This window comes from Hippocampus bargibanti, linkage group LG07 (genome assembly GCF_051943395.1).
Source record: "Hippocampus bargibanti isolate YZ-2025 linkage group LG07, ASM5194339v1, whole genome shotgun sequence".
NCBI lineage: Eukaryota > Metazoa > Chordata > Actinopteri > Syngnathiformes > Syngnathidae > Hippocampus > Hippocampus bargibanti.
In genome coordinates this window covers 16254408-16279340 of record NC_142740.1, presented here as the reverse complement: position 1 = coordinate 16279340, position 24933 = coordinate 16254408, and the positions used below count along the sequence as shown (strand labels likewise).

General features: G+C 41.4%; 1 protein-coding gene across 4 annotated transcripts in view; it reads right to left on the bottom strand.

Annotated features, from left to right (window-relative positions):
- Window positions 1-24933, bottom strand: part of celf5a (cugbp, Elav-like family member 5a) — a 296973-nt gene that overhangs the window by 55842 nt on the left and 216198 nt on the right. For all 4 annotated transcript variants that reach the window (XM_088999949.1, XM_088999953.1, XM_088999952.1 and 1 more), the window contains exon 4: window positions 3295-3423. In XM_088999949.1, coding sequence (XP_088856075.1) covers window positions 3295-3423 — 129 coding nt within the window. The remainder of the gene's footprint in view (window positions 1-3294; window positions 3424-24933) is intronic.

Sequence of the window (24933 nt, the reverse complement as noted above, 5' to 3'; positions counted from 1 at the left end):
AAAAATGCAACCTTGGCCGATGTTCTTTACATATGTCAGCAATTAATTTCAATACATTTCAGCCAGCTATTCAGTTTCATATTTGCTTTTTGTAGTTTAATTTCAACTATCTTAACTCATTCACTGCAATACACAAATTTATTCGGGAATTGAAAATATGACATAGAGCGCCATTCCCTAATTTGTTGTTTTTTTTTTTTAAAACAATGTAGCCTCTCGGAATGTTGTTTGTTTTCCAGTAGGGGGCAGAATTTCCCCTTTTTTCCATGTTATCATTTTGTTTCAGCTTCAGCTGTTGTTAAAGCGCAATATAAAGCAAGTATGTTTTGGACAACTTCCCTCATTTCAAGCTCCAGACCCATATAATTTAGGAATTAACTCTTTTTTTTCGGTTTAAGGTTTCAAACACTGTGTTGAATGTATATGTAATCTGAAAACTCTTCTGTGGGTCCTGCAATTTGAGTGAAAATGACAAAAACCCTAGCACTGGAGTGGACACATTTTTGCACATGTCTGGCAGTGGATGAGTTAAGTATGTGTTTTGGTTCATTTGAAACATGCATATCAAAATTGAATTGATATTTAAAAATTGAAATTGAATATTCACTTAACTTCACTTTTTTAAACGGTAACTTTTTAGTAACAGTTGAACAGAAGTAATAGTTCTTTTGTTGATTGTCACAGTCAATGACTCATATACTTATTTTCTGTTCCTAATTGAGTCTCTACGTAGCAGTACTTTGCACACACAGGTGGCAGCTCTACTGCTCAATGTATTAATTCTACAGGCGGGCCACACGTTATTGATTTTATGACGGAGGCAGTGGCCGAATGAAAATTGACTACAGCCCGCAATTGGGCCGCAGGCCGGACTTTGGACATGTCTGGCTTTACGGAAGAGTTAACACAAAATAACAAAATGCAGAAATATTAGACAATGCAGATCAGAGACGTGCTTAAAGTGTGTATGATGCCCCACGCTTTGTATAGGGTTGGGTACATTTTGATCTTTGTTAACTTCTAACATTTCCAATTTCACCAATATAATTATATTTTGTCGTGGATGCGCGCTCCCAAATCACCTGTGGTGAAAATCAGTGATATCTAATTATTATTATTATTATTATTATTAATATTGGATTGGATTGGATTTGCCTTTATTAGTCTCGCAGTGGAGAAATGTACATTTCACAGCAGCAAAGTTATGAAAGAAATGAAATGAATGAATGATATTATTATTATTATGTATTGATTTATTTATCTGTTAAGAGAGTGCATATGCAATTTAGCATCCACTTTTTGGGATGTTGTCAAATCACGCCAAATCTTTATCCAGCACAAACGAGCTCAAAATGTTTTCTATCTTCGTGTGCATCTTCATTCTTGATTCCCCTACCGGGAATGGAAATGCATCACGTTAACACCCTGCATAAAATGAAGACAGTACGGGATTGAAAACCTTGGTTTTGCAATGCAGAGGTTGTTTTTCTCCTGATATGAGATACCTCTCTATGCTGAGAGAGACTCTGTGATTGCAAAGTCAGCGTTTTACAATGATGTGCAGCGTTACTGTATTGTATATGATTACAATTACTGATACAGTAAATAGTTCTGTCCGAATTTGGCTATGAAGCAAATGTGCTATCTATGAACTTTTTTTAATCAATAAATGTGTTTCCGGACTTCAAAAAGTACAAATGAGATTATATACAGAGGTGTTTGCGAAGAGATATGAGCATTGTCAAAGTCGGAGTTTCACTCACTGACTGCCACTTTTTATCCCGGGTGTCAGAAGTGGGAGACAATTCAAGTGATAGAAGTACGGCATCACAAGAAGACGCATTTCAAAAATGTTCGAATGGTCCTAGGCTGTCATAAAGTCAATTTTCTTATAGAGTTTTCTATGACTGTCTCTGGAATCAGAAGTCAGATGTGGCCAATTCTACAAAAGTACCGTATTTTACAGTGTATAAGGCGCAACAGGACTATAAAGCGCACACCCAATGAATGGTGTATTTTTTAAACGTTTTCTATATATAAGGCACACCCGGATTATAAAGCACACCTTTAATGAATGTTTAAAAAAAAAAAATCCATATGCAGTATAAGGCACACTACATTATAAGGCGCTCCAGTAGGGGCTTGTTATACATCCATTAGAAGACGGTGCTGCCCTCAATGGAATGTCAAGCAAACAGTTCAAAATACAAATTGCAGAATAGCATAATGTGTGGTATTTTCAACATTTTCTATGAGCTCAAAAATAGACCAGGGTTATATTAGAGTTTAAATTATTTTTCAGAGATAACAATCTTCCTTCTTCAAAATATTTATGTTCCTTCGAGGTTTTCATCGAATACTGTGACCTTAAAATTTTCAGAAATGTTTTTCTGGAGACATTAAATACAAATCAAATCTCTGAAGATGGAGTACACTGATTCGCTGTGGCGACCCCTTGAAGGGAAATGCCGAAAGGAAGAGAAGACTGAATACAAAAACAAGGAAAAACGTCCAATTTTTGCATTTGTAATTCTTCTTCTTCTTTTCCTTTCGGCTTTCCCTTCAAGGGGTCGCCACAGCAAATCAGTGTCCTCCATCTTTAGAGGTTTGATCCGCATGTTTGTTTTGGCCGAGCTTTTACGTCGGATGCCCTTCCTGACACAACCCTCTGTATTTATCCGGGCTTGGGACCGGCACAAGAAGACATATGTCCCTTTGTGGCTACAGAACAAGCAACTCGCTCAGTAAAAGGCTTCCAAAAAATTTGTAATTATGATGTCCAAAACGGCAAATTATGGAGAAAATGCCACCTTGCAAAGTAATTTCAAGACATTTTTGAAATGAAACACCGACTTATATATCCCAGCATAGACCGTGCACAATTTTTTCAATGGGAGGGGCGGAGTCGGCGGCTGCTGACAGTAGTTGCAAGACCTGTTGTGTATAAACATTACTTCACATAAAAGTCGCATCACCTTATATGATGCAGAAAAGGGAATAAAGGCTTTTGGGTGCACCTTATACACACAAAAATACGGTATATGTGCATACTTATGTTATATTTACAATGCTTGTGATGACTTTCATCTTTTCAGCACCTTTGACATTTGACATTTTTCTTTCATTCATGCCTAAAGCTTCTCCATCACATCAAACAACAGCATATGAAGTGAAAACACTTTCAACCTACAGTATACGCGATGTGTAAGTCGCTTGCATTTCTCGCACAACCTACACAGTCACTCTGCTATGGGTGACCTAAATAATATTGACAAATGCGTCCTGGCGCCTTACCTTTGCTATTGCCATCGGGACCTCTTAGAACCGTGCACTCCTCGATGACTCCGTAGGGTTCGAATAGGCGATAGACGTCCTCTTCGGTCTGTTGTTTGTTCAGCATCCCCACAAACAATTTCCTGTCCTCTGGAAATAAACAAACAGACCAAATGAATAAATAAATGAATAAAATTCATGCATGTTGGTCGAATTATTTAAACCAGGGGTGTCAAAGTCATTTTTTTGCCGCGGGCCACATTGTAGTTATGGTTTCCTCTCGAGAGCCGTTATGAATTTGGGGAACCCATTAGAATGTTTAAATCCCTTCAAATATTACATATAGAGCACACAGCAAATTAATGAATAACTCGTTTTCAAATCTGAAGTCAAGAATAATGACTTTTATTGTGGTTGACATCCAAAAATATGAAATTTTGGCTCAGATTTTAAGTTCATTTGAAGTTTGATTTGCTTTCGCGGGCCGAAAAAAATGATGTGGCGGGCCGGATTTGGCCCGCGGGCCTTGACTTTGACACCTGTGATTTAAACCAAATCACAGTACAGTGTAACTTTTTTTCTGTGACGGATCACTTTAATCTGAGAGCAGAAGTGAGCTAAACTCCCTCATGAATGTATCCGTGGAAGATCCAAATCCAAAGGAAAATCAAAACACGCTCATTGAAGATAATTGAATTTATTTATTTAGAGCAACCCAGTGGGCCAGTGCTTAGCGCGGTGGCCTCACAGTTGTGTTGTAGGTTCAATCCCTACTCTGGAATACTCTGCCACTGAACATTTGGCAAGCTCTCTCGCTTAAAACCCGTCTCAAAACTCACTTGTACTATTTGGCATTTGACTCAACATGATTCCGACTTGATGTTGGTTTTAATCCCTGGTGATTTCTATGATCTTTGTCACTGCTTTATTTTCCTGTATATGATAGCTGTCCATGTTAAGCGCTTTGTTACAGCTTCAGCTGTTGTTAAAGCGCTATATGAAGCAATGTGTATTAAATTGTCTTGGATTAAACTCTGGATTCCTGACACATTCCAAAAACATGCAAAAAACACTGTAATTGTCCATTTGTGTGATTGTGAGTAGGGATTGATCATCGATATATGCACTGCGATTGGCTGGTAACCGGTGAATGGTGCCCCCTGCCTACAGCCTGAAGACATCTGATACAGGTTTTAGAACAGCCCGCGACACTTGGGAGGGTAAGCGGATCAGAGTCTAAATCAAACTCAGTACCTTTGCACAATGAGACAGATATGCAAAGCAGTAAACCACCTTACCGCCTACTGCCTCAAGATAGGGTCCAGCAACCCCCACGAACCTTGTGAGACTAAAGCGGATCGGAAAATGGACTAATGGATGGATATTGATTCATTTTCTGTAATGAGCCAGTAGTTTGCCTCATACCTCTGAGACCTTCTTACTACGAATTTGCCTATTCTCATGCGGATGCTTACATCTAGTGATGGGTCCAGCGACCCCGATGTGTCGATACGTGCGCCGAACCTCCAGGGCAATACCCCGTGTCGGTGCACGTACCGCTTTAAAAAAGTCACGTGACCCCTACGGAAACGTGTCGACACAACAGTCTCGCGCCAAACTGTGATTATAAGGAAGCGCATCTATCAACAGGATGGTCGCTCAAAACAAGCATCGAGTTGTTGGCGCGTTACTCTGGGTTAAATTCCGCAAGATGGAAGACGTCACCGGTAAACGCAAGTCTTCTGCCGTGTGGGATAATTTTGATCTTGTCTGTGAAAATAAGGTATTGTTTTATGTTGATTTCCTCGTTTCACTGTTTTACTCTCATCTTTTCTAAATGTTCTGTTATTTCATGATTATTTTTAGTAAGTCTTAGTTTATTACTCATACATACATTTTTCAGGTGAAATGATGCATTTGCGGCAGCGAACTTTCTTACACCAACAAGAGCACCTCCACAATGCTGAGAAATAGACTGAATAACATAACGCTGGAGGAAAAAAAAATGTAAATAAACATCTTTAATTACAATGAGTCCATTGTCATTCACAACACTTTTACTTAGGCATTTAGACAGATGTTCACCTAATTTATCAACTGCGTCTCTAATATCAAAGATTATTTTAATGAAATTACATATATGGAAAAATAATGTGAATGCAAATGCCTCATCAATGGAATTGGATAAAATTGGCTTGACAGATAAGTGTCAGATGACCCTGTCAAATGTTCCCTGCAAGTCCACAGGTGTCAGTATTCAGCAAAAGTATTCAGCAACACAGTGTCAACACAGTGTTGATACATTGTGACGCTGTGTCGAAAGGATACAGGATGCCTCATCTACCCATCAGTACTTACATCCAAGACTGTCGAACTTTTATTGAGAGTGGCGAGGTATGCATGTGGGTAAAGTCCATTTGAAAACTTATCTGTACCGCTTGGTGGAAATATGGCTCCTTGGAACTTCAGTCTCCCACACAACACTTACAGTACGGGCTCCCTCATCCATATCCTTCCACTCACCACTATTCATCTCCTCTTTCTCGTTCCTCTACGCTGATTCCACATTTTCCACAGCCATTCGTTCCTTTTTTTCCTCCTGACTGCCGTCCACTCTTTATCTCTCTCTTACTCCTCAACTAATTGCTGCTGATCCAGTGCTTTTTTTGTGTCGCTAAAGAAATATTTCAGTGTGACGCTCGGCTGAACAATGGCTTCGTCTCAGCCTGGCAGCCATGATTGCCGGGACATGGCGTGAATAACGCTGACTTTTCAATAGGTGACAACTTCTGTTGAACGCGACGTGGGGGTGATCTTTACCTTGACCTGACACATTGTGTTTACTGATGTACTCTAATGCGACAGTGGCGCAGCTCTCTGTAGGCTGGCAGAAGAATCACTGAAAACCTGTGCTCAAAGACTGATTTAAATGCATATACACCGTAATAATGTTTTTTTTTTTGGCCATTGAGTTTAGAAAGCAGAAAACACACACAAATATGTTCAAGCATACCATTTCTACCCAAATTGAAAACAAAAAGAATGAATATGGAATGAAAATCTAGGACAGAGCGACATTGAAGCCTGAGGCTCTGCGCAAACGCATTTCACACAGAAATGCACAGGCTTGACTGTAACCAAATAAAGTGGCTCCAGCCTGCTAAATTTTGCTGCCAAATACTCATGTGAAAGCAGCCAAGGGATACTCGGTTCAAAATGTTACTGATGCATGCAGATGTACTCATAGGTCAAATTTCCCATTCTGGGGAACCTCACTCCCTTTGCTTTCCGCCAGCTTTCCTGTAAGTATTGTACTGTATTTCTGCTCTAATAAACGGCCTGCATCAATTCATTTCCATTTTATTCACATTGTCTGTGTGAAGATATAAACGCCAAACCTCGTCTATATTTGCCGTGGGTTTGGGCGTGGAGGGAATACCACCAGGAGTAGTCATTTTCGGAATTTACATCATGCTTTCAAAGACCAAACTGGAAACACAAAATCCTGATTATGTGAACCCAGGTTTTGAATTGTCATTTAAAACCAACGCCGAAACTTGAGGGCCGAATTTGAAACCCTCATCAGTGACAAAATGTATAATTTCAAGCATTTCAAACACAGCCAAATTGTTGTTTGATACCATAAACAAAATTTGAAAGTCAAAAACCTAAATGGAAACCTCAACCAAGGCTTGAAACACATCTTTAAAAAACTAACCCAGTTGCCATATAATACATTCAAACTAAAGTCCTGATTTGAAAGCCTAGTCAAAACCGTAATGCAGTATTGAGTTCATAATTTGAAACTTTAACCAATGTTTGAAAGTGAATATTGACCCTCCTACCCCCCGGCATAAAAAAAGGCCATTAAATCATCCCCAGTTGTCATTAAAAATCCAAATTCAAAATTCAAACACAGACTAATTTGAGCAACTTCAAATAATATTCAGAAACCTGAACCCTAGCTTAAAACCCGACATTAGCCAGCTGTGCATTCCACACTTGGGCCTTTCGTAGTGCCACATCTGAATCAATCCAACCCTTAATAACTATTTTATTACTATTCAACCTTTACTGGAGCTACAGCTGCAACTGCGACTCATAAAAAGTATGGTGTTATTTACTACAAGTCCACTAGAGGGTAGAGGGATTTAGGCCAGCAGAGATTTAGGCCAGCAGAGAAGGCCTTGCAGGCCCTGACCGTCCACCACTGACAAAACCTAACCCTTACATGACATTTCTCATTCAATCATAGTCGATACCAGCCAGACCTGTGTTTCATTGCACCCGCTGTTGGTTGCAGCAAGTATTGCACCATTGCCCACCTTTGCCATCAATAGTCAGAACTTGAAAGAAATCAAATTCCACACAATCAATTTCACGTTCCTATCTTCTCCTGTGTCCACAACAGCATGTCATGTTGTTTTCCTGACCCGAAATAGTGACATTGCGATAGTGACATTGCGATAGTGACGCCCAGCTATGGTTTCACAGGACTGGCACGGTCGGCGCAAATGATGCACCTTTAAAATAATCAAGCCTGTCAGAGTGTTATCTAGGGAGGGGCCGTCCCTGGTGCTGGCTCCTTATTGCAAGTGGCAGGATCAGAAGCTACGTATCACCGGGGACGTGATGCAACGTGACATCTGTCAGGGTAGATAGGAGAGCATTTATCTGCAAAAAGGGAGGAATGAGGGGGGCCTTGAACTGGAAAATGAAAGGCAGAGATGGTCCTTCCTTCTTGCTGGAGGGGGAATATGAATTCTGAGGTTAGATGATGGAGTAGGAGGGCCACACACACACGGTCAAGTTGCTTGTTCAAGAAGATGATGGCTGTCTGATAGATTTTCGACAAATGCTACTAAAAAAGGACAACGATGTTCTACCTGTGGTGGAAAGCAACCACATTCAAAAGGCACATCTATGACCAGCTTACCAGCCGTGGAATCAATTTTAAAATTTTGCTACCGGTCTATTAATCAGGGGAGAAATAAACATATAAACCTCGTCGGGCTCTCAGGTCTGTAACCTTTGGTTTGATAGTGCAGCCCAGTTTTCAAAGTAAACATGGTGAAGCAGCTGTTAAGCAGCAAATTATGTTTGAATCCCCCCATATCTTTAATTTAGATACAGTAAAGTCTCGTTATATCGATATCGGATATATCGATAGTCCCGGTTATATCGATACTATTTCTATGCACGCACAGAGAAAATTACATGCAAACAGGGGGTCGGATATATCGATAGTCCCGGTTATATCGATATTTTTTCGGACTCCCTTGAATATCGATATAACGAGACTTTACTGTATATTAATTAACTTCCATTCCCGAATTTATTCGGGAATTGAAAATATGACATGGGGCGCCATTCAGGAATTTGTTCGGGTTTTGGTGTTTAATCCGGGGAGGGGGCTGCAAATGCCGCCCCCTGGTTTCCCTCTCAACAGGGGGCGGCATTTGCCTTTTGTACAGCCGCCCCCATTTCCATTGGATAGAACTCCATACACATATAACTTGGGAATTAACTATTCTTTTGATGAAACAAAAGAGTCTAAGGTTTCTTACGCTGCATTGAATATTTAGGTAGTCCAAAAAAACCTCAATAATCTGTGGGTCCTTGAATGTGAGTGAAAATGACAAAAACCCTGGCACTATAGAGTGGACACATTTTTGCACATCATCTGGCAGTGAATGAGATAAGCATTCAAATTCCCGTCACCGTCAACAATTTTGCAACAATACGTCCTATTTTTTGAGCATTTAATTGCCTTGAAATGTATTCAATGTACGATCTTTGAACATTCTCTCTGCTTTGTCTTTGAATGTCTTTACATTGTTGGTGTCTTGGTTGTTTGATTTTGTCTCTGCAATGTGCCACATACACAAAACTGTGTTGCCTTGCCTCAATAGAGATACTTAGCATGTATGTAGATGAACAATTATGTCTGTAATCATGATGTATGCGAGCTGGATAGGAGTCAGCATTATTGCGAATATCGGCGCCGCAGTGTTGCGATGGAAATCCTCGTAGTTTTTTCCTTTCTTGGATTTCACAACACTGCAATTCAATGACTTTTAGGTGTGAACATTCTTACTGTTTTCTCTGAGAAGTTGTGAGAAGAAACTGCACTAATAAGCCACCTCATTAAGGCTACGGAGCGCGGCGGCCGCCTTACGGTCGGTGATGTCAGCTCAGTGGGTTAGCGCGACTGGCTTCAAAAGCTACAATGCTAATTAATTTTCAAAATCGGTAAACAAAGTATTCTCCCTTTTCCTTTTTTCCTCCATAGAAGAAAAAGGAGAAAATGGGGCGTGATGACAAAAAATTTCTACTTCTCATTGATGAGATAAAAGGCTCGTTGCTCAAGCGCTAATTTGGCAAGGTGTTGGTACCCTGAGGCACCGGCAAATTTGGGATGTCTTCCCTGACTGCTCCCGTCGGTGATCCTGAACATGCTTAGCATCCATTGTCGCTGTCAGGGCATGTGCACACGCACAGACACACACACACACACACACACACACACACACACACACACACACACACACACACACACACACACACACACAAACACACGCACACACGCGCGCACACATACACACGCACACACGCGCACACACACACACACACACACACACACACACACACACACACACACACACACACACACACACACACACACACACACACACACACACACACACACACACACACACACACACACACACACACACACACACACACACACACACACACACACACATTTGTCCCCCTACTCTCATTAATGCAAACACAACCCGGTTAGATTGCGATCTATGTAATAAATTGGATTAAATTCCACTGGCTAAGCACTGTGATCTCTTCGGGTTAATTAATTTCATTCTGTCTGTGTTTTTAATGCTTGAACACATGCTGACACCGGTATTGTGTAGCATCCTGCTTATTGAGGGGGTGGGGGCAGGGCTGGCTTGGGGGTTGCGGGGAGTAATGGCTTTGTGAAGAGGGGAGTGTGGGTGAGATGGTGGTTGTAATGTTTTGTATTCCGACCACAAAAGGATGCGATTTGTACACACTTCAGTAGCTGGGGTTAAGATGGTGGATCCTTTCTCCACTCTTATCTTCCTTGGAATAAGGAAATAGAAGGTGGAACTGGAATCATTCTCTTCTCTAAGCTTGGTATTGTATCTCATTTAATAATATTGGTCATAATTTGCCCTTATCTGCCCCCCTTTCCCCCGCCCGGCCGACTGTCACATTTACACTGCGGCTCTTTTTCTGCACCTTCATCCTTCATCTCCCCTACAACTCCTCGGGTGAAAGGTGATTGTCAGTCATGATGTGTAAGTCGTTGTTATGGTGACTGGCGCATCTTTCTGACAAGAGCGTGGCCACCGTCTCTCCCATTTCCAAACCATCCAACCGGAAAGTCCTTACGAACCCCTTTGCTCTTCCCTCCGAACCAGCTCCCTTTCATCCATCGTGGCTTATCGAGGACTGCAGTGCTCTATGTGTGTGTGAGTGTGAGCTCTGTGTGTGTGTGTGTGTGTGTGCATGTGCGCAGTATTTTACAGTAAGGCCGCATCCTCCTCACTCTCGCCTCCTGCTTCTTATTCATGCCACCTTCTCTATTCTTCTTTTTGCCGCCGCCACATTGCTATTCACCGGGTCTCATTCTACTGTCCAAAATCCTTAGTAGGCTGCGCCACTATCACCGCGGATACAGTAATAAGTCTCTGTGTCACCCGGCTGGAATACTGATCCAGTGCATTGGATAGTAGTTGAAATATAGAAAGTGAGGCATGTTTACGTGCTCTGAGAAGCATAAACGATGGATTCCATTATATTTCTAAGGGGACAGAGTATGGAAAAGTAACTTTTTAATTGCTTGTACAGTCCCATCACGTGTGAAATTACATACGTGAGTACATTTTTGTACTCACGTATGTAATTTCGTCTGTATCAGAAAGTGCCTTGAAGTAAACTGTTGCAATGTTGAACATATTGTACAGGCACAGTCAGGCTAATTTATAGAATGCTATCCTCATTCTTCCTACCCATTTATGGGCAGTAAGAAGTAAACTATCAGCCTGAAAGTGACTTAGATGACTCAAAAACTCTGCTGGAACAAAGACCAACCAAAGCGAAGCACAAAACACACGCTTAGTTCCACTGACTGCCATTAAAACATTTGCCAACATTGGATTTGCACTTTATTAGTCTCTCAGTGGAGAAATTTACATTTCACAGCAGCAAAGTTATGAAAGAAATGAAAGTAGAAAAGCAAAACACGAGCTGCTGGAAAGGCAGCCACTCTCGCGGCGCCGTCTTGAAGTCAAAAGAACAAAAAAAAAACTAAATAACAAATAACATGACAACACAAAGACACAGAGAGACATTCATTCTTAAGCACTTTCTGTACCCTCTTTGTTACATGAAGCAGTTCCAGATGAAAGAGGAGAGGATCAAAGCGTCTCTTCACCAGTGGATCAGGGACAACATATCAAAGTCATAGAAGTGACCGCAGAGTAACAACTTGTCGCGTCTCAAACTCTCCGACTTTTTCATCAGTCTCCTCTTGCTCTGTGTGAAACTCTGGCTGAAATATATTTCTCGAAATGTATTTTGGCCAGCAAACAATTTTCCACCCAAAATTCACAGCAGTTGTTATGGTAACACGAAGCCATAAGCACATCCCACAATTACGGAAGCTGAAGTATTCGGTAAGCAGTTCTTAATTCAACTGAGAAAGGCCGTACTGTTTCCAAATATCATGCCCAATCAAGTGGTAGTCTCCGCTCTCAAATACCGTGGGAGTGCCCATGGAAAAATGGATGCATCGTCTTTTTTATGCCAACACAGCATACACATATTTGAGCCACAAAATAAGTACCCGCTTAAAGCCTGGTGGATAGACTGCAGTTGAACCCACTTTTGACAAAAGACAGACACTGGACTGGCAAGTGAAAAGCAAAACTCTGTGTAAGAGACAGTTTGTGAAACCCATTTGAAAAAAAAATATTGAAGTTAAACTCCAAAGAAATGTTCCTAAAAACGTTGAGTAACATTCAATATCCATTTTCGATGACAGATGAGCATAAATGGTGGAAAAAATATATACATATTTCTTGACATATTTTTTTAATATATGGGGAGGCAGTGTTAAAATCAGTGAATATATAAATTCCTGATTTGTGAGTAGACATCGGTCAGCCGTATATCTAACTGCATCATCACAAGGCATTCCAAATTTAGACAACAAGTGCTAGCAACCGGCTAGCTTCCGTACGTAACACACTTCCAAGCTTCATGTGTGCTGACATCCTGTTCAGGATTTAAATAACAACACTGAGCTGACTTTGTGGCAAAGAAAATTCCAAAGACTGACTTGAAATGCCATCATTTCATCAATTATGCAACCTTTAATTGGCACAACAGTACAGTTGGAAGGCTTGTGAAAAGCCTCAACTGTCACAATGTCATCATTATGGACTGAAAAAAAATTGTCGGGAGCCTAATTCACAGGCTTGTATAAAGCACAACCGTTCCATTAATAGACTACATTGTGATTCATAGGGGACGTTTACAACCTTACAACAGAGAAACAAGTCGTTCGCACGCAACGCGTGGGAGGCTGTGGTTGCTAACAGCTGCATGTAGGCCTTGTGGCGTGTTTGGCAGGCCACAAAGCTCAAGATCAAACCGTAGCGTGTTAGCGAACACGAGCCCCACAGGAAAGAGCACTTCTGTATTCTGAGCGTCCGAACTGGATATCAGCAAAGAATGATCGGTCGGGAATGCCGACGTTGCAGGAGCGCGCTGGGTATCCGAAATGGCACCCAAATATCTGTGACACGCTCGGCCTTCAAACATACCGCATACATATTTGCAACACATCCAGGAGGTTGCTGTCATTCCAACAGTCCTTTGTGATGCTCCAAACTTTTGACGGATTGGTGCAGTTTCATGGCCGCTGTTGTGGTTTTGGGAGATTCCAGCTGCGGCATACAATTTTTGAGCTCTTCTACACTCTTTTCTCAGCTCGTATGAAATCTCAGGCGTGTGGAAATGTGTGTGTTTTTATGTCTTTCTTTTTGAAAGCAGCCCTACCCTCCACCCACAAACACACTTTTCTCTCTCCCCTGCCTGCATACGCATCAGCTGAAAAGAGAAAAATTGAGGGAGCGATTGCTTACATTATTCTATCTGAAACATATACATCTCAGCAGATTTACACCCAATATGATAACAAAAGTGAAATATTACTGTCGCTGTTTTATACTGCCATGCTCATAAATTCTGAATAGTGCTGTGTGTGTGTAGCTGGCTACTGTATATAAACATTTACAATATGGCTGTCCTATTTATATTGTCTCCCTTCATAATGCCACCTGAAGGGCATTTTGGCATCCGTTCTGATATGGATTTTCTACACGCCATTATTTGCTTTTATTCTCCATCTAGATACAGTAGAAAGGCATCCACCTTTGGAAGTGTTTAACACAGTGCCCGCCTGTTTCTTAATTATGTTCTCATCGCTCAGCTGACACTGATTCATGAGGCTCCCGCCAGACACACCCTCTCGACCAGCCCCTGCTAACCCATCTTGAAAATGCACGTTTTACTTTCTCTAAGTGTGAGCGTATTCCTCTTGTTCATTCTCAAACCTCTGCCTTCACTTTCACCCTCCCTCCATTTGGACAGTTCTGAGTAACTCATAGCCAGCCTCAAAGCATGGAAACTCCCTTACAAAAATGCAGATAATCGCCTTAACAACAATCTTGTCATCCCCCTCTAAAATAACCCCAAAGACCCAGATGAACCAAAACATATCTTAAACCCCAATCCTAAACACAGATTGAAACCTAAAAGTACAACCATAACAATTAACCACAGCCTATACCGCAAAAAACCCCAACAATGTATATTGACAATGATCCGCCAACCCCACACCTAACCCTTACACCCACCCCAAACTGTCAAGTTTCGGTTTGCGACGTTTTAATCAGTGGCACTTAAAAGGACTCCCAGCACGACAATTTAGTGTCGGGTTGTTGTTTGTTTCACCCTGTCAGGTTTGTTTCATCTTGTCAAATTTTACTCATGGTTTTGTTTGCTACTTTGGACCTTTATTTTCTGATTTGTTTGAGATTTTGTTCCTGCTGACCTATTTAATACAATTTGTCAAATACACACTGCACCACAACCACCAACTTGCAAACCGTTACGCAAACACTTAACTCTGCTCTCTAACAATAAACGCTTACCCCAAGCACCTTAATGCTTAATCTCTAAATAACCCCAAGATTTTCCGCACTGTAGGGCGCACCTAAAACCTTTCAATTTCCACAAAATCCGACAGTGCACTTTATCTGTTGTGATTTATTTATGAATACATATTCAGATATCTCCGATGTAGTATTTTAAATGTTCTGGAAAGCACCTTGTTAATGCTACAGTGGCTGTGAAAGCGCAATATAAATAAAGCTGGATTGTATTGTATTCTCTTTACCCTATAAATATTATAATGTTGTGTACCCTCAGTACGAAAGCAGTTTTACTGCAGGCCTATTCATTCAAGGAGCACCTTCTCCTCCAAAGCGCCTTATAGTGAGGAAAATACGGTCATCTTAACTTCAATTATGACCCCCTATACCCAAGTACTGTCTATGCACAAAACTAGTCATTAACCTCCAAACATATATACTTACACCCCATTCAAACCACCAATTTAAAGTCCCTAACTGTAACTCCAAGGCTAATCTGACCTATAACCCCTTCCCTAAATTTCAATCACTAATTATGAGCACAGTTATATCATGGGAAGAAGAAACGTTGCATTAAAAGGAGGACCAGCAAAGGGCTAGTCAGAGCAGAAAAGTGAGCCAGGATCTAACCGACAATGGGGAATCTCCCTCGGTAACCGAAGGCAACTGAGCCGCCAGATGACTTTGCCGAATGTGGATAAAGAGGCTTACAGGATGCCCTTCATGTCAGCTCTGCCCTGCCAAACCAGGGGAGCAACAACCGCCTGCCAGAATCCGGACATCATGGTGAGGGGCGAATCCGATTGAACCCCCCCCCCCCTCGTCCTGCTCCACCTCCTGCAGCAGTGAGCATTTTCAATATGCTCCAGTCCTAGCAGGAAAAAAAAATGCAGCGCCAACAGTAATGAGATGGGGAAATGCCGCACGAGATAAGCGGGCCAATAAATAGATAGCTATATAGGCCATCGAGCATGTCGTTGGTAACATTTCCATATTACACCGCACATCTTTCCAAGTGTATTTGCGCAGTTTTCCATCATACTGAAAAGATAAAAAAAAAAATATAAATATATAGAGGACTGGAAAAGCCAATACTTGCCAAATCATCCATCCATCCATGCATCGTTTTTCAATTTGATGACTCATAATTTGGCTTTCAAACAGGAGGCATTTAAAGTGTTCGCTCCACATGGGTTTTTTGTCTTTTATGTGGTTGTTTTTGGTGCCACGGTACAATATGCCACTGACTACGTTTTCAAAGTTAGCATTTAACTTCAATTATTTTTGGATTGGATTGGATCGGATGTACCTTTATTCGTCTTGCAGTGGAGAAGTTTACATTTCACACCAGCAATATTATTACCATTATTGTTATTATTGTTTAGTTTCGATGGATACTTTCTTTTTTACTTGTATGAGGATTCGGGATGTTCAAATATGACTCGGGTAACATCTGTTTTTTTTATGATGGCGACGATTTGACCCCCGAAATATTCAAGTATTTAAATAAGGCAAATAAGCAATGTTAGGTTTGCATAAATGTGCGTGCAGAGAAGATAAATATGTGAAAAGTATACATAACTCTTACATATAAGCTAACATAATGAACTTCCCTTATCGAAGAAGAAAAAATACCCTTGTCAATCAAAAAATGAGTATTATGATCATTAGAACGTGTGGGTGCACCTAATGGATGTAAAAGCTAAGTTGAGTAGCAATGGAGAATAAAAACCAAACACAAAAACATGGAGCTCTTGAGATGTGTTCTTTATTCTCCAAATGAAAAGAAACTCTCGTACAATGTGGAAATGTGCGGCCGTCGTCGTTAATTTGGGGCTGGAACATGAGGTGGGTTAGCATCGAGCATAATAAGCTGCAGACAGAAATAATGTTGCCTTTGAGAACTCCTTTTCTTTTCTTTTCTTTCTTTTTTTGTGTCTCTGCCTCGCTGCGATAAGTGCTTTGCTATTTGGTTCGGGACAACGTTAAAAGAACCTCGGCCCCTCAAACAGCAAATTGGCTTCCTTGAGTTATACCTTGCAGGTGCATTAGTCAGTTTTTTTCCAGTAACAATGTAAAAACTTCAGCACTCACAGAGGGTTATGTTGTGTATCATTTGATCGAATACTACAAATGTTTCTTTTGAACCTGCATGGCTTTCTTCCCAATTTTAAAACCATTCATGGCAGGTTAACAGAACACTCTAAATTGTCCCAAGTTGTGAATGTGAGCACAGATGTCTCAAAAAAATCTATTAATGAATGGATTGATGTCAGGTCAGCCAACATGGCTTTTTATCCCCACAGCTTTCATAAATAATACCAAAATAACGTTGCCACTTTTAGAGTGCGCAGATTCGGAAATGACAATTTAGAAATGTTCATATCGCCTTGTAAAGGGCGGAGGGGTACTGAGAGAAGAACATGATACCCTAATGTAACAAGACCAAAGATTGTGGGCCTAATTTACCAAGAACCCAAATTGTATGTTTGCGCTAAGCAACTGCTCTTGTCGGTTGCAAGACCTGACATCAATCCATTCATTAATCAATTTTTTTGAGACATCTGTGCTCACATTCACAACTTGGCACAATTTAGAGTGTTCTGTTAACCTGCCATGAATGGTTTTAAAATTGGGAAGAAAACGGAGAACCCGGCGTTAAGCCCATGCAGGTGTGGGAAAACACATGCAAACAGGTAGCTAAATAGTAGCTAGCAATCACTTTGCTAGCGAGAGAGATAGCTGGCTAGCTAGATAGATGTATAGAGGGAGACAGACGGACAGATCGACAGAAGACAGATTGATGCAGTAGATATACAGATAGATAGATAGATAGATAGATAGATATATAGATAGATAGATAGATAGAGAGAAAGATAGATAGATAGATAGATAGATAGATAGATAGATAGATAGATAGATAGATAGATAGATAGATAGATAGATAGATAGATAGATAGATAGATAGATAGATAGATAGATGGGTGGGTGGGTGGGCGGGCGGACGGACGGACGGACGCACGCACGCACGCACGCACGCATGCACGCACACACACACACACACACACACACACACACACACACACACAAACAAAGTGAATTTAGAGATCTTTATCCAAACCTCGGATGGATGATTTAAATGTTCCCTTTGTTTACGACCGCACTGCTGTAAGCTGAAGTTCTTCCGCGAAGCAAAAGTTAGGACAACTCTCAGGCAGATGGCCTTTTCCTCTGGCCCTCTATCTCTCTCTCTGACAAACCTTACAGTAAGCATTTTAATTCCCGCTGACCTTTACTCATCTCAGCAAGACATTTTTGCCAGTCGCTTAGGGCCAAAACAAAATGAAATTTCAATTTCAGCCCGTAATAATAAAGATGGTTCACACAGGAAAGGGAGGTGGGTAGATTTTTGCAGCGAGTTTGTGACTCGGGTGGCCTCAGCTTGAATGAAGTTTTCTCTTGTTAATGGAATAGAAGTCACGCACAATCGTGACAAGAATACCCCCCGAAACAACACGGAATGCTTTCCTGTAGCCCAAGTACCAGAATGGCTTTGTTTGCAAGCTAAAAAATGCCAAGTCAGCACGACCAACATGGACATTTTGCTAAATTGAGGGAAGAAATGAAAAATGCAATGGATAGAAATAGGGGCTGTAACGTGGTCTATCCACTCCGAATCTTGACATCTCTGGAAAAAAAATAATATTTGAAAGTCAAATTACGCACCCTGACTTCTCACAATGCAAGAAATAGATACGTATGGCTAAAATGAAGCAAGTTGCACTTTAGTACCGTAAGTCGCTATGAGATAGCCAAACAAAATTTTCTATGTCCTCTTCAGTCAAAGGGCAGCCTGGTGAGCAACTGGTTAGCGGGTCGGCCTCACAGTGCAGGGGTACCGGGTTCGTTTCCAGCACTGGCCTTCATATGTGGAGTTTGCATGTTGTCCTCGTGCCTGCGTGTGTCTTGTCTGGGTACTGTGGTTTCCTCCCACATTCCAAAAACATGTATGACAGGCTGACTGAACACTCTCAATTGTCCATTGCTGGGTTCGATGTGTACCTTGTGATTGGGTGTCCTTCACTTACTGGCCGAAAAGAGCTGGGATAGGCTCAGCACAACCCACGACCTTCGTGAGAATATGCGGATCAGAAAATGGAAGGTCGGAGTCGATCTCCGCACCTCTGCACAGTGACTATGGCACTTTCCCAGTCAATATCCAAAACCAAAAGTTGCAAAACGTTTTTTAGTTAACTTTATTGCAGTTGAAAAAAGTTGTTTGCACATTGGAAACATTTTCTATGGCAATACAATGACTCTTGAAATTTATTAATTAAACGTTCATAATTTCTGATGCAGAAATATTTCATTCCTGTGGTGCCACTGCAAATTTTTGTGCTTTGACGAAAGTATCAGATTTGATTTATTAATAATCGATATGCCTTCAAAGTCCATCAAGGGAATATTTATTTGACACTTGTTTTGTTTGGAGGAGGGATCGCTCTCTGTTCAAACCCCATGAACAAAACTTGCTAAGCACTGAACAAGCATTTCTCCTTCCTCCATAATTAATCAATTCATAATGTGCCTCTGTTTAATTCAGCTGTCCGTTGGGAACAGTGGAAGATAATGTGCCAATTCTAATGAAGGATACATTGCCAACAACCTCTTAGTGAAAAGACGCTAAAAAAAATATGTGCTTGCGTCCCCTTTGGGTTGGACCGTTTTTGGGAAATTCACCTGAGACCAAGAAAAATGTTTGGGAGGACAAAATAAAATTATGATCAAGTTTGGATTGAAACTGAACTTTGAGGCAGCACGGTGAGCGGGTGTTGAGCATGTCTGTCTCACAGCAGCGAGGTGAATGTTCAAGTCTGGCTCTGGCATTCCTGTGTGGAGTTTGCATGGTCTCCCTGTCCTTTCTGTTTCTGCTTGTCTAAATGCGCTTTGCAATTTGCTGATGACCACTCCAGGGTGGTCTCGCCCAAAAATTAGCTTCAATGCGTTATCTCTTTGCAGTGCACTATAGGGAATAAATGAAAGATATTTACATCACTAACATGGGAGCACAAAATAAGGTTTTTAAGATGAAAAAAATCATTTAAAATAAATAAATAAATAAAAATAATAAATGTCGACAATAAATAAAAATAATAAATGGTGACAATAAATAAAAATAATAAACAGTGTGTGTCGACAGGATGACATCAGACCTATTCTAAAATCACTAAATAAACAGTCACGTTGACCCTGACTATTATCACCAAGTGCAGCCTGGATGCTACCTCTCCTTACCCCTTTGTAAAATATTGACCCAAATGTGGCCCAATCGCAGGATGGAGTAAAGCCAGACTGTGAGGCAAAAGCTCCTTCACAAATCCAATGTTCTTTTGAAACCACAGGGGTTAACATAACCTTTTACAGTGAAGTGAGCTGTACTGGCAGTAACAGGTATCAGGGACCTCATATCATCCTCATCTCTTGCCATCTACTAGGTACATTCAGGATGATACAAGCCTCAATCAACTGAGAAGTAAACAGAGAGCCCATGCTTCCGGGGCCACTACAATGGGCATTTTATCATGTTATAAGATTAAAGGGTGCATGAAAGGGTTTATGTTTTGTTTTCTGAGATCCAGATGATTTGATTTGGTGTCTTTGTAGACACAAATTAGTTAAAGAAATGAAACAAGTCGATTGCCTTTTTGTCTCGTGGATGCAACATCTCAAAACCCACCTATTTAAAATTGCATTTTCTCTGTAGCTCTCCCTTTCTTGTTTCTATTTGTAATTGTATTTTATTTATTGCATTGTATTTCTGATTATTTTATTTATTATCATACCTATGCTTGTCTAAGTGTCCTTGAGAGCTTTGAAAGGCGCTTAAAATGTAATGTATTATTATTATTATTATTATTATTATTATTGATAGAGTGCTTATGCACATTAGTAAACATATGTTATTTCATGCTTACATTAGTAAACATTTTATGTTATTTCATGTTTAGCTTAGTACATATTATGTTATTGCATGTTTACTTTAGTATACATGGAATTATGAAGCTTTAATAAGCTTCATAATTCCATGTATAGTTTAATAGTTGTGAAAGCAGAATGCAACAAGTATCAACTTTCAGTCTAAATGTTCTCCCAATATACTTGTCCGTAGCTGATTGGACAACAGATCGCTGCTGTGTACTTTTAAAACTAGTCTGAGCGGGCGGGCTCTCGTGCTTTTTGTTCTTGCTGTATTCGTGTGCTCTTGGCTCCCCGCTCCGACGAGAGATGTGCTCCTTTTGTTTCACTAGAATAAAGTAGTTTTGTCTGTTCACCATCTATCGTCCTCGCTGGTATTTCATCACAGAACTTCGTTGAACACCGAACCAGATGAGAAACAAGAATTAGAACCAACAATTATTATAAAGTCCAAGACTGAGTGGTTGAGACCCAGTCATGAAAAGGGCTAAGATTTTGGATAACTGAGACGAAGTCAAGACTGAGGACGGTTGAGACAAAGACAGTGTCAAATTGAGACCGGGTCAAGGTTACACAGAATCAAGACCAAAATATCCAGTGCTTATCCAAAGCTAGACCAAGACCAAATCTTGATTTCCACACTTGAGACCATGAACAAGACCAAGACTTCGATGAATTGAAACCAAGATAAAACAAAGACCAACGAGGATTGTGTCCAAGAGTAGCATCAAAGTGTCCAAATCAAGACTAAGACCAGTCCAATGTGAGACTGAATCAAGAACAACGTTTGAGTGGAAACCATCAGGTTGAGACCAAGTCACGACCAGGAAGTTGGGGATTTGAGACTAAGAACTGATTCCTGATGATGAAGAAGCACCCATTGTCAGACACTGGTGCCAAAAACAAAATGCCATCCATCAGGAACGCCGTCAACGCATTAATCACAGTGAGTAAACACTTTCGAGCTCTGCATTAAGTCCTCCATCAGAAGTGTTAGCTCGGATTAATTCGGGTAGGCCATGCCAAAAAATTATAGACTTCTCTTTCGAGGCTTCCAAAAAAATAAGAGACGGGACAAAAGGTGAAATTGAGGAGGAGGAAGAGGCAGGATGTCATCTCCATGGTAACCAGTTACGACGTAAACCCACTCTGCCTTCCAAACTCATTTGGTCAGTATGGAAATTCGAGCAAGGCACTTCACATTCTCAGGAATACATTTGACCTTTTACCGCGTAAACTGCAAACCCTAGGAAACTAGAATAAAGTGTCAACACAAGACCCAATTAGTGTCTTTAACGAACGGCCTCCAGTCGGCCGCACTTTTCCACGGCCTTGTGTTCTAATCCAAACGCTAATCTCATGTCCAACGAAGCACGCGGACTGATATCATGTAATTGAGAGCTAACATAGTTTGCTAATCTTCAGTAAGCACCTTGCCAGTGAACGTGCATCGCATGATGGATTGAAACAAATGGGCACAACTTCATTTAATTCACTTCACTTAACGGATTACTGTTTGAGGCCTGCCGTCATTTATTCAGTCCCTTTAAAAGTTTTATTGGTCACTGACAGCATTAACAAACACTTGCTTTCGCCGAGGGAGTGAGCATAATAATCAAATGATTGATCATTAAGAATGTGGTGGCTTGATTTCCGATAATTTCTCAAATCCATTGAGATGAAACCGCATTTAACGCTTGGCTTCATTTTTGACAACTATTGCTGTCGTAAAATGGGAAACACTAAGAGTTGTCTTTCATCAGAATCAGAATCAGAATCATCTTTATTGCCAAGTATGTAGAACACACAAGGAATTTGTTTCCGGTAGAACACGCTGCACTAGTATCGTTGTCAAAAAAACTGCTAAGTGGCACTATACATCCATCATGCGAGAAATGTAGTACAGAGGAGATACACATAATGTTATGTAATCAAGGAAGCTAAAATTGAGCCAAGCACATTGAGCCAAGCGCATTGTCATTTATGTGCAGAAACCAGTCAGGATTTATTTCCCATAGGTTTTCAAAATTATACACCACAGGAGTCAAAGTCAAAGCCTGAGGGCCAAATCTGGCCCGCCACATCATTTTATTCGGACCGCGAAAGCAAAGCAAGCATGTCAACTGCCATGACGCTTGCTAAAGTGTGAACCAAAATCTCAAATTGTCGTAGGTAAACCACAATAACTGTCATTATTCTTGACTTCAGATTTGAAAACTCGTTATTCATTATTTTGTGTGCGTTCTGTATGTAATATGTAGAGGAGATGAAACATTGTAATGGCTTTGTGGCGTCACACGTGTGTATGATTTTGAAGTGCGCCTTTCAACCCTTTCATGTCTTTCAATTCCTTGATCTCCTTGATGTGCGTCTCACCCTGACGCATAGCACACGCTTGAAAATGGTATAAAAGGAGTTGTCGCGGGACAGAGAGATTGGGCGAACCACGGGGCAGAATCATCTCAGACTCATCTCGGACTCACAGACTCAAAGAGACTTGCAAAGCCAACGCCGGGCCTCGGACGGACATCACGGCACGACTTGCTCGACTCCACGCCACGATCAAGCTCTGCGCGCCACCTGCCTGGGAGATCTGACAACGAACCTACTTACAAATTAAGAGAACCATCAAACTCTTTATTGGCGAGCCAGCCAGGGGGATTTTTTTACCTCCTCCTCAGCCCAATCAACTCTCCAAATGGAAAGAAACAGATTTCCCAGCCGCCCGTGATCCCGGCATCTTCACAGCAAGACCCCTCGGGCCGAGCTCCTGATGGGCCGCCACCACCCGTGGGCACCCCGACCCCACCGTGAAACCTGCCGCACCCTGATGGCCGACATCGTCCAATTCGCCTGGTGACTCTGCAACTAGCTGCATCGTATATGTCCACGATCGGACATCGTCGGACATCGCTTATGTCCACGATCGATCGTATATGTCCACGATCCGACATCGTCGGACATCGCTTATGTCCACGATCGGACTTCGGGAAGACGCTTCATGGCCAACTCGGCCGCCGACGTCAGCGTGCTTCCTCAGCGTGCTGCAGAGCGCCAGGGCAGCGCGATCAACGTCACCGTCGCCGATGACCGGCCTGTCCGTGCCCGGCAGCATGACCAACCCCACGCTTGTTCGTCCTCACAATCCCTCATCGATCGACTCAAACTGGCAGTCGTAGAGCACTCTTTGCCGTGCTCCCGTACAACGACTTCAGGCACCACGAAACTTCCTCAGCAACCACCAAACCGACGCCTGCCATGCCCGGTGACCGTCATCTTGCCTGGCCTCACCATGTCGCAGAATGACTTTTGTTTTTATTTCTTTTTACTTCATCGCTTTCACCGACTTCGGATCCAGGAGGGGAGCCCTGTGGCGTCACACGTGTGTATGATTTTGAAGTGCGCTTTTCAACCCTTTCATGTCTTTCAATTCCTTGATCTCCTTGATGTGCGTCTCACCCTGACGCATAGCACACGCTTGAAAATTGTATAAAAGGAACTGTCGCGGGACAGAGAGATTGGGCGAACCACGGGGAAGATTCATCTCAGACTCATCTCGGACTCACAGCCTCAAAGAGACACAGCTCGCAGAGACCTGCTCAGCATCGCACAGAGTCTCACAGCACGACTTGCTCGACTCCACGCTGCAATCAAGCTCTGCGCATCACCTGCCTGGGAGATCTGACAACGAACCTACTTACAAATAAAGAGAACCATCAAACTCTTTAGCTTTCCCAATTTCATAACAGCTCTTGAGAGGAAACCGTAACTACAATGTGGCCCGTGGCAAAACAAGTTTGACACCCCTCTTCTACACCATACGACCTATACTAGTCCCACAAGGATCTGTCATTGTTAAAAAAATAAAAAGTAAAAAAATCAATTTGCTTGCTTTCTTTGATGACGCTAGTAAGTGGATCAAAAACTAAAATGAAATGATGTCACATTTATTTATTTGCTTCATTGTCTGATCAGCGATGCCTTTGAATATAACACCTGCAATACAAATATGTACAGTTAGATAGGATAGGCCATGAGCCACATGCTGCGTCACTAAATGTCACCACGCCTGATCTGTTTTGACATGCCACTTCGATTTTGGGAAGTTGAGCGACAATTCCGCTGATTTTTGCTGTGCATAACTTGATCACACAGCAGGAATTCAGAACATTCACGAGAAATTGTCCCATTATAAATAATAATAATAATAATAATAATAATAATAATAATAATAATAATAATAATAATAATACATTTAATTTCAAGTGCCTTTCAAAAGACCCAAGGACATTTCCATTGCATCCATCTATTTATTTTCTTTATTGATTCCCCACATTGGTGTCACAGATGAAATTGAACCTATCTCAGCCGACTGTGGGTAATATGCAGGGTACAAGTCGGATTGGTCAATGGCAGG